This window comes from Solenopsis invicta, chromosome 11 (genome assembly GCF_016802725.1).
Source record: "Solenopsis invicta isolate M01_SB chromosome 11, UNIL_Sinv_3.0, whole genome shotgun sequence".
Lineage (NCBI taxonomy): Eukaryota > Metazoa > Arthropoda > Insecta > Hymenoptera > Formicidae > Solenopsis > Solenopsis invicta.
Genome location: NC_052674.1, coordinates 1,345,468 through 1,359,210, shown reverse-complemented (window position 1 = coordinate 1,359,210; position 13,743 = coordinate 1,345,468). Strand labels below are relative to the sequence as shown.

General features: G+C 36.6%; 1 protein-coding gene across 9 annotated transcripts; it reads left to right on the top strand.

The window, feature by feature from the left end:
- The first annotated feature begins 1,751 nt into the window (after window positions 1-1,751).
- On the top strand, window positions 1,752-12,425 carry LOC105196971 (armadillo segment polarity protein). 9 transcript variants are annotated; one of them, XR_005575818.1, is made up of 11 exons: window positions 1,752-1,983; window positions 3,391-3,454; window positions 3,906-4,136; window positions 4,222-5,016; window positions 5,105-5,373; window positions 5,452-5,793; window positions 6,873-7,046; window positions 7,198-7,500; window positions 9,157-9,253; window positions 9,551-9,609; window positions 11,178-12,425. XR_005575818.1 is itself a non-coding variant. In XM_011163143.3 (10 exons), exons 2-10 carry the CDS (start codon window positions 3,418-3,420, stop codon window positions 11,360-11,362), a joined length of 2,433 nt encoding a protein of 810 aa, XP_011161445.1. In that variant the 5' UTR covers window positions 1,752-1,983; window positions 3,391-3,417; the 3' UTR covers window positions 11,363-12,425. The 9 variants fall into 9 exon arrangements, 5 of the variants coding, with proteins under 5 accessions (XP_011161445.1, XP_011161443.1, XP_011161446.1 ...); XR_005575817.1 differs by having other exon boundaries at window positions 9,548-9,609; XR_005575816.1 differs by having other exon boundaries at window positions 9,142-9,253.
- Window positions 12,426-13,743: the final 1,318 nt, after the last annotated feature.

Here is a 13,743-nt window from a genome sequence, read left to right as displayed (position 1 = left end):
TTTTATTGAACTTGAAAAAATATATAATCACACAATAAATAATACATCAATACTAAAATCTAGTTATGACCGTTAAAACACTTTATTTATATTAAAATTTTTGTATTTACATTTTGATTATTTGCAAACTTTTTTCCAAATTTTTAGGTTTAAAATTGTTTTCATTAATATTTTAACAAAATACATTAGAAAAATAAGTTTTGTTAAATTTCAAGTTTATTATAAATGTTGTGTAGAATATTTATCCTGAAGCGATTAATAGATAACGCTTAATAATAATAATAATAATAATTTAATATGTAAAATTAATGTATTTAATTGAGTAAACTAAAGCTTTAGTTAAAATCAAAAAAGTGTATTCAATTATATGCATTAATTCTACATATTGCTACAGAAATTTGTATAGTTATTACTTTTATAGTCGCTATCGCTTTCTTTTTGTCTAAGAATAATCAAGGTAATTTTCAGAATTTTTTAGGATAATTTCTTGTGTCTTTTTCTCTTCTTGTTGTATTATATCTTACTAATCACTTTTTATTCTTGCGCCTGATACTTTTCCCTGATACACCGCTGTTTATCGGGTTGCATCTTTCAGGCGTGACAAGCTGCGTATGTTCAAAACTAGAAGGACCAAAGCAGTATTAATTTAACTCGTCGAAAAATTTAAATACTGCTGTAACTTTTTTCAATTTTGCCTCTGCATGATATCCTTTCGTGGCTTTTTGTTATTTTTTATGTTTTTAATTTTATTAGGCGCGCAAGAAAATTCTGAATCTTTTTTTTCTAAAATTCAATTTTCATTCAAAAACAAACAAAAAAATATTAATCAACGAAATATTTCCCGTTTGCATCAATGATCTTTTATCATCTTTCGGATAGACTGCAAATTCTTTGACGATAGAAGCTTATCAGCTTTGAAGCAATAAAGTCATCAATGCATTTTCGTATCTCTTTAAATTGTACGAAATGTGCATCAGCTAAGTGATGCTGCAACGACCAGAATAAGGTGATCGGAAGATGCCACACACACACACATGTCTTTAATTTACATTTTATTAATTACTTACTTGAAATAATATTTTAAAGAAAAATTTATTTTTAACAGTAATTTTGTGTTTAAGTATTAATTTATTTTATATTAATCATTTTTTTGAAATAATAATTTAAGTTAAAAGAATACATTTATCTTTATTTTACTGTTAAAAAAATAATTTCTACAATAATGCAATAAATACTTTTTTTAATGAAAAAAGAAATATATTTCATTAATTTTAACATTTTTAATATTTTTCTTCATAAAATATTACTCTGCTCATTAGGTTTTTGCATTAAAAGTTACATTTTTTGTGATAAATTCAATTCATACAATTATAATTGAATATTACTTAACGTTTCTAAAAATTTATTTTTACATTTATATGAATAAACCTAGTCTTGTATTTGACGTAAAGACTTGTCAAACGAGTTTCTCTCGCTCGTTTCTTCACCCAAATCTCTTTCGTCGTCAGAAATCGTCATAACTTCTTCCGGGAACGACACCGTGTCTTGGCTTGCACGACTAAACCGAAGCGGAACGCTACAAAGAGGTGGCGGTTCGATGCCCGAGCCGGCCAAGATGAAAGGGAAGGAGAGAAAGAGAAGAAGAGAAAGAGGAGCGAGAGAGAGAAGAGGAAATCCATCTCTCGCTCCATTCGTTCTATCCAGTCCTATCGCCCTGCAACAATTCAGGATCGGCGCAGGCGGCAGGTGGCGTTCGTGCGTTATCCGATGCGCGTCGCTTTCCGCCATCTTTGCTTAGTGAAATCGTTGTTGGAGCATCGTGAGGAGTGCCAGGTCGGCTCGTGGTGAAACGATAGTGCGCGAATAACGTGGTGGCGACGACGCCGACGACGTCGACGAGAGGGAGGCTGCCGCTCGCCAGTCGCGGGATCGGTGTCGCGTGCTGAGCAGGATTCGCGGAGTCGAAACACGGTAGCACTCACGGTAAGTGTCGTCGGAGGCCTGCGGAGCGCCATTGCGGCCGGAGATCGCGGCTCGATTTCGCTCTGATCCGCTCCTGGGAGGCGAGGAGCGTCGCGAGTGTGTTTACATTGGGTGTGTCAAAGTGCCTGCCGCCCACGCGCCGACAGATAATCCACCGTTGACTTCCGGTGCCGGACGCTTCTCACGCCTGTGTTTCCCCCGTGCACGGGGGGACGTCCCAGAATTCATCGAGAGAGGAAATAGCTCGCGGAGCAGCGAGCGACAGGTCTTCCGAGGAAAGGGAGAAAGAGAGGCTGCACGCGCAAACGTGTGCATTTCATTTCGCATTCGACTGATTCGACACTCGTGGTGAGCCACACTCGGAGCATGAAGCGAGAGGCCTTGGCCATTTAATTTCTCTGAGAACCTGTGCCCGCGTATTTTCATCCGCGAATCCCTTTAGTCCCTCGTCGGGCGTCAAAGGGAATCGTCGTCCGCTAGGTCGACGCTAGGACCGGAGTCGATCGCTAGGCACGAACATGCGCGTCGAGTGTCTGACGCTCCGCGACGTGAATTCTCTCTTCGTTGTTGGCGGTATCTCTCATCTCGATGCAGTGATTCTTTTCTCCTTCCCCCGTCCCTTGTCTCACTCGACGTCGCGTATGTGTATGTGCCTACGTGCGTACGTGTGTACACACGCACACACACGTCAGAGTTGCCTTTCCCTTCGCGTCCCCCGCGCCTTTCTTCCCCTCCCCTGCCTCCCACGCGGCCGATTGTCAGAAAATGGTGACACATCGCATTCCTGGAGTCCTGTCGTTGTATCACGCGGCCGATGCGCGCCTCCGCCCTGGATTCCTCGGGTGGACGGACTCCGCCGTGACTACACCCGCGTTGGGTGCAACGGCACGACGTGACGCATATTCGATCGCGGCCGGCCGCGCGAACTCCCACAAGCCTGAAACTGTGCGATGCGAGAGCGAGACAGCGAGAGGAGGGGGGAGAATAGAACGTGAGAGTGAGAGAGACAGAGGGATCCTTCGATCGCGCCCACATTCCGTACGGGAGCATCTTTCCTTGTTGTAGCGGGATGCACTGACCCGCCGTACCGTTGCAGTGTCGCTCGAGTGAACGTTTTAACGAGAGCTCATACTGCTCCGGAGCGATTTGTTTTCTTGCTCCAACCGATTATCTCGTAGTGATCTCGGAGAGATCTGGAACGTACGCGGTCGCCTCTCACCGTGCCGGTAAAGGTGCTGGACAACGGGAATGTCGCTTCGCGTTTGGTTTTGTTTTGCATTGTTACTTTCCTTTTGCATAACTGGAATAGCTCGGGCGGACGTTGAGAGTGGCCGCGTGTCGAGGGACTGCACTCCGCAGATAGGGAGCGTCTAAATGCTGACGGAGATCTGCTTTTGTTTATTTCAGGCACAGGGATAAATTCTTGCCGCAATCATGAGTTACCCAATGTCGACGAATCAATCCAGACCAAGTAAGTCACGTTTGTGCGATTCAAGATGCATTTTGTTTTACATGTGATGCATCGATCATTTGTCATCAAATGTTAAACATTTTTACTATTTATATTTGGTTTGTTTAATCTATAAGTAGATAGGAGTAGCACTCCAGGCAATGAAGAAATGCAAGATTAGAAACCTTGTTTTGGAGAAGAAGGATAAAAACTGTTGTCTACAAGTCTTAAAGTTTATTTTTTTCTACATTTTTTTATCTTCTAAGAATTTATCTAATGTAAATTTAAATATAACATAATATACTAATGAAAATATGACAATAATATATTTTTTTTAATGTTGTCAGCACTCTACCTACCTACTTATATATCTTTTGACTATCTACCTACTTAAAAGTTAACATTTGATGAACAGTAAGGATAAACGATGCACATCATGCATGAATTGGACTTACGTTTATTTGAATTACAGTGTCTCAGGGTAATTATCAGGGCCCGGGTGATTTACCCATGGGCTCTGCCAAGGAGCAAACCCTGATGTGGCAGCAGAACTCCTACATGAACGATTCAGGTATCCATTCCGGCGCTGTCACTCAGGCACCATCTCTTTCCGGCAAGGAAGATGAGGAGATGGAAGGGGATCAACTGATGTTCGATCTGGACCAAGGATTTGCACAGGGTTTTACACAGGATCAAGTAGATGGTGAGACTATCATTCCGTTTGTAAATCCAATATTTCCAAATTGTATAGTATGTGTTATAATAGAGAATGGCTTGACATCTTTCAGAAATGAATCAACAACTGAGTCACACTCGATCGCAGCGTGTCCGCGCAGCCATGTTTCCTGAAACGCTGGAGGAAGGTGTAGAAATACCTTCCACCCAATTTGATCCTGCACAGCCTACCGCTGTACAGAGATTGGCCGAGCCGAGCCAAATGCTGAAACATGCCGTTGTTAACTTGATTAATTATCAAGATGACGCTGATCTTGCTACACGCGCTATTCCAGAATTAATCAAGCTGTTGAATGACGAGGATCAAGTGGTTGTTTCTCAGGCAGCTATGATGGTGCACCAGCTGTCCAAGAAAGAAGCATCTCGTCATGCCATCATGAACAGCTCGCAAATGGTAGCTGCTTTAGTGCGCGCTATTTCTAACAGCGACGATTTAGAATCGACGAAGGCTGCAGTCGGCACTCTACACAATTTATCACATCACAGACAAGGCTTGCTAGCTATTTTCAAGAGCGGTGGTATCCCTGCGCTCGTAAAACTGCTGAGCTCTCCAGTGGAATCTGTTCTTTTTTACGCAATAACGACGTTACACAACTTATTGCTTCATCAAGACGGTTCTAAGATGGCTGTACGTCTTGCCGGTGGTTTGCAAAAGATGGTCGCTCTATTGCAACGAAACAATGTCAAATTTCTAGCCATTGTCACCGATTGCCTCCAGATTCTGGCATATGGGAATCAGGAGAGCAAGCTAATTATTCTTGCTTCGCAAGGCCCGATAGAGCTTGTGCGCATTATGCGTTCTTACGAATATGAGAAACTGTTATGGACCACTTCGAGAGTGTTGAAAGGTAATTAATTTCTAATTTATCATAATATAATCTTTTGGAATTGTATAATAAAAGTTCGTGATTATTAATCGATGATTTATGTTTGCAGTATTATCTGTTTGCCCTAGTAATAAACCTGCGATTGTGGAAGCTGGTGGCATGCAAGCACTCGCTATGCATCTTGCAAATCCGAGTCAAAGACTAGTGCAGAATTGTTTGTGGACATTACGTAATTTGTCCGACGCTGGTACAAAAGTTGACGGACTCGATAATTTACTACAGAGTCTCGTGCTTGTGCTCGGATCAGCAGACGTGAATGTAGTCACATGCGCCGCTGGCATTTTGTCAAACTTGACTTGTAATAATCAGCGCAACAAAGTACGTCGAAATAAAATATTTTTTCACAGTGCGCATATATCTGCGTGTATCTGTTTTAATTTTGTTAATTCTGTTCAGGTTGCAGTATGTAATTTTGGCGGTGTCGAAGCACTTGTTCGTACGATCATCAACGCCGGTGATCGGGAGGAGATAACCGAACCGGCGGTGTGCGCCTTACGTCACTTGACCTCGCGTCACGGCGAAGCGGAAATGGCGCAGAATTCCGTTCGATTGAATTATGGAATTCAGGTTATAGTTAAATTACTTCACCCACCATCGCGCTGGCCATTGGTGAAGGCGGTTATCGGGTTAATCCGCAACTTGGCTCTTTGTCCGTCTAATCACATCCCGTTACGCGATCACGGCGCGATACATCATCTCGTCAGACTCTTGATGCGTGCATTCCAAGATACTCAACGAGTAAGTATAAACCATTATATGAAAAAAATTATATACAATAATAAGTGATTATTATTGATGTAATATCCTCGATTATCGCTAACATTGTTATGCAAGAATTACTAGTAGAATCTTCGGAAATGAACAATTTAGGGATAGATCTACCTTTTTATGTGGGATATTGAGAGTTTTGGCAGTCCCACTGAACCGCGTGATGGATATTTTTAATATACTTAATAATTATCATTGCTGATTGCAATTCACTATTGAATGTGAAAAAAATCATTATTTCAGTTTTTTAGATATTTTATTAATTATTTACAAAAAGATAAAGACACCTCTACTTCCACAAATAATGTGATATATAAAATAAGTTGTAAAGATTGTGAGTCCTACATAGGCCAAACAAAAAGGAAATTAAAGACAAGAATAAAAGAATATGCGAATAATATTAGATTAAATTCGTCGAGACACTGTTATTTTGGAACATATTTTAGAATCATTCAATGAATTGGGATAACGCAGACATCTTAGACATAGAACTGAAATAACATCTTAAACAAAATTGAAACTTTTATTATTTTTCGTCTTTTTTAAGTTTTATAAAGTTGCTTGTTTAATTAAATGTGTGATATTAGAAACCAGCTTTAAAATGGATGAATAATCAGCTCATAGCTTGTACGAATTGGTAAAAATTTACACAAAAAATATTATTAGGCACCAAGATTCTCTGTTGGTCGATAATGACGCGTTTTCTTATCTTTGTTTAACAATTACACATATATGTATATTGCATAACAATTAATATTTTAATCGTATAATTTTCTACTGACAAAAAGTGTTTGTGTTATTATTGTTTATATACTATTTAAAGCCCATTTTACGGATTACATATTGAAGATTGAAAATTGCAATTTAGAGATTAGAATCAACTAGTCAGAATGAAATAAATTTAAAATTGAAATTATTGGATTGGATTAATCAAATTCTTGATTTTTAGTGCGTAGTTTAATACAGGATTAAACGAAGAATAAACGAGGAATAAAAAAATTGCTTGATATTATTATAGTTTTTTTACATATGTTATTTTTCATTTGTAGCAACGATCATCTGTCGCTAGTACCGGAAATCAACAAACATCAGGTGCATATGCAGATGGTGTTCGTATGGAAGAAATAGTGGAAGGATCAGTAGGTGCTCTTCATATTCTTGCAAGAGAGTCCCACAATAGGGCCATCATTCAATCACAGAACGTGATCCCGATTTTCGTCCAAGTACGTATAGAATGTTTTTACGAAAGTGTTTATAACATTTTATTGAATTTCTTAATTTTTATCGTAACATACAATTTTTTTATTTAATGTTTTTATTTGATATTTTTATTTGATAATTGTGTAATAACGGTTTTGGTTTTTTTATTGGCAGCTATTGTTCAACGAGATTGAAAATATTCAACGTGTGGCAGCCGGTGTACTTTGCGAACTGGCAGCCGACAAAGAAGGCGCCGAGATAATAGAACACGAGGGAGCTACTGCTCCACTGACAGAACTGTTACACTCCAGGAATGAGGGTGTCGCTACTTATGCAGCGGCAGTGCTATTCCGCATGAGCGAGGACAAGCCCCAAGAGTACAAAAAACGACTTTCCATGGAGCTGACAAATTCCTTATTCCGCGAAGACACAAACCTGTGGAACAATACCGACTTCAGCATGGCCCCAGATCTTCAGGTATCGTAGAGAACAGACACTTTGCGTGCACGTCCTTTTTATTTCGTGCCGTGGCGAAATAGATTTACTAGCAAACACTATGTAACATAGCAAGTTTTAGTTTTATGTCTTAGCTTCGCCTTTTTATAATTGATTTTTTCCAAGTCCTTGGCAGGAATCAGGTTTGTAATATGACATAAATGAAAATTGTAGTTTAGAAATATGTTGAACACTTCTAGGTGGTTACATTGTGTTTGGTAAATTGTGCCACGTTATGATAATAGTTCTTATTGCTTATAGAGACACTCCCCCTCTTTCTAATTATAAAAGACCAGGTATTTATACGTTATAAGATTTTCCCCGTGTAAGATTAATTCCAAACACAGCTGTTTATAAGCTATGTACAATGTCATTTATTTATTCCAATTATTGCACCATTAAGTCATCTGCAGTACTCATTTGCGTGCTATATAACGTTTAGTTTTCATTCAGTTTTTACGCTTAGATTTTTTTTATCACTATATTTGCGGAGATGGCGGGTACATAATGTGAAAACTAATTTCATATAATGTTATATTGCTTAACAAGTTATAAACAAGTTGTTTTGAAATGTTTGCTTCTCTCACGTAAAAATGCACTTTAATACATAATTATAATTAACTTGTAAACTAAATTTTAAGTTTTATATGCTTAAGCTTCGTAACATACACTTTAATGTCCGAGGTTCAATTATATTTTTGTGATATTTTTATATCAATATTTCAAAACGCTGAAAGATTGAAAAAGATGATTCGGCCATGCGCCTGATGAATCATGAGATACATTACGATTTTTAAAGAGGATTTTTAGATATGTATCTTGTAGATTTTAGAAAGTTTGATATTAAGATACACATCTGATTTTGTCATTGAAAGTAATAACATTCAAGTCCTAATGAATCAAAGGATTGAAGATATAAGATTTTAAAGTTTAGAATAATCGTATGCGTGACAGATATCACAGCAAAGCTTCACAGAATCAATTTAATTGTAGTACTAGTCTTTCAAATTCATAGTTTTTATTAAATGATATATATTTAAGAAGTAATTTAACGCGCGCGCGTATTTCGAGCTTTTTACATAATTAATTAAACTTAATTTTTTTAATAATTAAATTATGTAATAATTAAAAAAAATATGTTTGCTTTTTATGTATATTAATTTTTTTTATTTTGTAAAATCAAACAAATTAAGAATACGAGAAAAAAATATAGAGGGAAAAAAAAGATATTATTAGCCAGTTTCAAACAATAAAGAACAAAACTTTGTAACTCCAATTCTTTGACACATTGACACCTCAATGTTACTTTTGTGATATCAAATTTCTATATTTTAATATCGAACTTTCCAAAATCAGCGAGATATATATCTGGATCTTTCCTTGTCTAATTAAGTTTGCAAGATTACAGTATGCATGGGAATGCGTTTTGTTCCTTCTGCAGATGTTTACTTCGAAAATTGTCTTTTTATCATTATTGTTACCTTATTATTCATGTTATTATTTATGCAAGCCCCCGTTGGCCGTTTTCAATATCATAGAAAATTTACCAAGTATAGCGCGAATCTTGTCGTATTTCGTGGTGTCACGCCCGCCCTTAGAAGATATGCTTTGTGTTGACCTCAGCTACCTAATCTTCAGGACATGCTTGGCCCTGAGCAAGGCTATGATGGTATGTATGGCCAAGGACCTCCTAGCGTACACAGCAGCCATGGCGGTCGGGGTTTTCAACCGCAAGGTAATTTACATATTAACCATTTTATTCATCGAATGCTGCTTCTGAACAATCGATTTGCTACTCGATTGAGGGTAAACGGAGCTAAATGGTCATAAAATACGAATCTCGTTTTGTCTAAATTGTGTATGGCGTATAATGACTATGACGCGGGATGATTGTAAACGCGATAATGCAACCCTCACGAATCAATTTTGTCTTGCGTTGTAAATACGAGAAAATTTAATGAATTTACCACTCTCTTCGACATCACCTCTAATATGAAATAATGCATTTAATCGTATGTTATTTTAACAGCAGCTTAACCCATGGACTTAAATTAAAATACAGGCTATCAACAGTTTCTCGCAGTAACATAGGTGACATTTGGTCTTCATGTATTTTTCTGGTTTTCGTTATGATTGTTTGACGTCTAATTGATTGTCAGTGTTTACTGCATGTTCATTGTTACATGTAAAAACTTTAAGATTTGTCGAGCACGCTTATTACTATTACTATATTCCGCAAAATATGATAACTTTGTTTTTACAACGGTAAATATGGAAAACTCATAAAAATGATGTAAATCATCTACATTAAAACTGTAACGAAAAACGCGCAGTTATCACATAACATTTTTATATAAACATTTTTTTTATTATTTTTTATTTATTACTTATGGATTCTATAAGTAACGGTGCAATAAATATTTTAATTATATAAATGTAGAATATTTTATAATTTGAATAGAATTCAAAAAGATATTAACAATTACAAACTATTTAATTTTTTAAATATTACATCTCAAATCGTAGTTATGGACGCACTTAATTAATACATAAATGCTGTCTCTCAAACTTTACCTACGCATGTTTACATTGTTTTGTATGCAAATACTTACTTTTCTACTATTATTTACCTCTGCTATTATACGCGCTTTACGATGAAGGAGTCGTATAGGAGGATGATGTTTGTAAGTAACTAAGTAAAAATTTTCCAGCAGTTCTCCATAAGGAAGTATTGTACATATTCATCATCAATTTTTTGAAAACGTAATTGAAAAATTAGTAACGTGTAACACTTTTTCTATTTGTCTTATCACATGGTGGCATGTAACATCAAGCTTCAACATTATATAGCTATTATATCGCTTATTTCGCTATAAATTGAAAAAGGTCAGATTTTATTTTAGTTTATACATATTTGTTATTTTACAGATCTTTGTGATTATTGAGTATTATTAGAAAGCTTTTTTGTCATTAAATAATAATAATTTTTCTGATTTCTGATGAATAATATATAATAAATTAATTAATAAGTAAATATGGTAACTACTAAATATAATGTACGTCAGTACATCAATTATATTATAATTATAAAATAATTAGGAGAGATTAAGACTAGTTGACCAAATTTTCAGCTTTGAATTTTTACAGACAAAACAGATTTATCAAAAAAGCATTTATATCAGTTGCTGTTGAATACATTAGACTGTTTAATAATATTTTAATAATAACTGAAAACTAGTGAAAAGATTAAAAATATGTTTGTATGATTTTTCGATAATTGTAGTTTTTAAACAATATGCATCTGTACAGAAATACCGGGCAACACCGTCTGCTATGTGTATAAACATATTATAACTATTTCCAGCATTTCGTTTTAAATATAGATTCAACTCCATAGTCAACTCTATAGTCAACTGACCCCAGTCTCCCCTATACATTGATTAAACGATAGTTGTTAAAAGAAATGTAATCTTTTTAAAGATACATAACAAACTTTATATCTTGTAAAGCCAAAAAACTGTCAAAGTATTTCGCAAGTTACGCTTCACTGATTAATGAAGTTTCTGCACTCCGCGTGCAGTGTGTAACGTTTGTCGATGTAATTGCACGCACGTGAGCGATGAATTTTTTGTAGGAAATGATGTTTTTCCTTGCAACAGGTTATGACCAGATACCAGTAGATTCCATGCAAGGGTTAGAGATAGGTGGTGGATCGACATATGGCGCAATGGACACTATGGACGTGGCGCACGATGGTGACTTGAGTTTCGATCACTTGGAAGAGCTTCCTGCACCACCGCAAGACAACAACCAGGTCGCGGCCTGGTATGACACCGATCTCTGAATTCGTGCCGTTATCGATCTCATGAGATATAAAAGAACTTAAAAAGCAGGAACATTATTTTAAAGTATTAAACGGACTTTCATAGTAAAGTCTTGATTCAAGCGCTACAGTTGAATGTCCACATTCTAGACTCGTCCGGACCAAACCATTTATCTCGATCTTTTCTTCATTTTTATTTTTATTTTAATGACATGCATACAATGAAAATGTTCCTGCTATCCCCCCTCTCTATCTTTTCCCTTCTTTCTGACTTTTTTAAATGACTTTTTGCCGATTTAAGGTAAAAAATGACATTCTAGCCGAGCGTCGATTGTTATTAAATGGATGACGTGCCAAGTGATCCCATAGTGCTTGGTATCCCGGACGTTCGAACTGTATTCGAATAGTGTACACCTTAAGATACACTAGCTGATTAAAATACATTAGTACCTTAAGATATTAAGATCTACGAACAACGTATCTTAATAATTAATTAAATGACGCGAAATCGGAATTTTGTTGCATTTACAAGACTCATCTTTGACATTAAGTAATCAGACATGGTAAAAGTAAAGCGAGCGTATGTAATGCTTCACTAATGAAGATCGGGTAGAAAAAAAAGCTGAAAGCAGTTATCGTCTCTTATTCATGCAATGTCTCTTTCCTCTTTTACGACAACTGCCTCCATCTCTCTTTCTACGTGATCTTCCGGTCTCGCACTTTACGCTCGGTCTAGCTTTTCTAGGTCTTATGGAAATAATACCGATCAGTGACTATCGTGTCTCGTCCATCTTTCAATCCGCGAGAAGTCACCTTCGAATATAAAAGATCGGTAGTCGCGCTATAGCTAACATTTTCCTATAGTCTACGTTTATTTCGTCAAACGGAAAGTGCAACATTCGTTAATCCATATCGACCCAAGAAAATATATCGCCTGTATGTAATCGCCTAATATGATCATTCACCCGAACATATAAACATTATATCGATGTATTAGAATTAAGAAAACACATGTAATTCGTACATACATGTATATGTATCGTTTAATTGTCTATACAAATAAACTGAACAATTAAGCGACCAATGTTTGTTTCTGTTTTACAGTATGGTACCACAAGTTGCGCTAGTTAATAATGGAGATCATGGAGATTACTATCATCTTTGATGTTGATTACAGTATAATTATATAAAATGCATGACAATTTTATATGATGTAAAATTACGTAATATTATGTAACTTTGTATTACAGCATTTCTTACACATTTTTAAGTTATTCAAATACATTTTAACACGAGAAATATTTACTTTTTACAGAAGCAATGAAATCATCTTATAAATCGATGAATATTTTGCAAATAACAGGTCATCAGTGTATGTGAACATTAAGAATCGTCTACTTTGATATTAATATGCTATAGGAAAATAATTTCAGCGAGACTTTCACTTGCCAGTCTCGGCGAGAGCGCTTGCTGTGGTAAGACGTTACTCGACGTCGACACGCACAATTTGTCGCGAGACCGTCTTCGTTTTCTTCTCTTCGCTTCTCTTCTGGTCGGAGAAGGGTGCCACGTACGGCACCATCGGGTCATCAATCGCTGGTCGACTCGCACGGCGTATACACCGCGTATCTCACGTTAACGGTTGTTTCTTAACGCGACACAAGGAAAGGTGGCTTGTCCCTCGAGGAGCCGTCGTGTTTCTTCGAGTACGGAAGGCGCGTTAAGAATCAGTCTGCTCGTCGAAGCGGCCACTTCCGGGCAGCTGTCGAGGGTAGTCTTTTTGCCCGAGCGAAGACAGTGCTTTGCGTGTTGGGGAGACCGACCAACGCGTTTTTTCGGACAGAGTAGATCGAATTCTGTAAGAAGTTTGTTTTTTTATTTTTTGGAGAATAATAACCACGATTTTAGTGAGCGCAAAGGTGGTTCTGCTAGATTGGGGAATTAAGTCTCCGGTCTCGCATACAGGTAAATCTGTTTGTTATCGTGATGTCTTTTATGTTCTTTTAGCTTCTTTCCACTCGACTCGTCTTTCCACATTCTTTGTCGTCTCGATTTTCGTGACTTAAAATAACCGTGGTAAGGTTTCGCTTAAAATCTTTGACACTTTATAAAGCGCGGCAAAAATATTCACAATTGCAGATAGCGCGAATTGTCAGTGACAGTATTTTGTGACAAATACCTTTTACTTACGATGAAATACTTTTTGCATATCAAGCCTACACTTAATTAATTTATATATTATTGATTACATAAATAGAAATACTAATTCTATAATTAGCAATACATTATAATTATAAAATTTAGTATATCTCATTAATATATAATTGATTAATATAAAGGAGAAGGTGGTAATTCACTCATTTACATTTTGTATATAATAATAACTTTGTTAATAATCAATA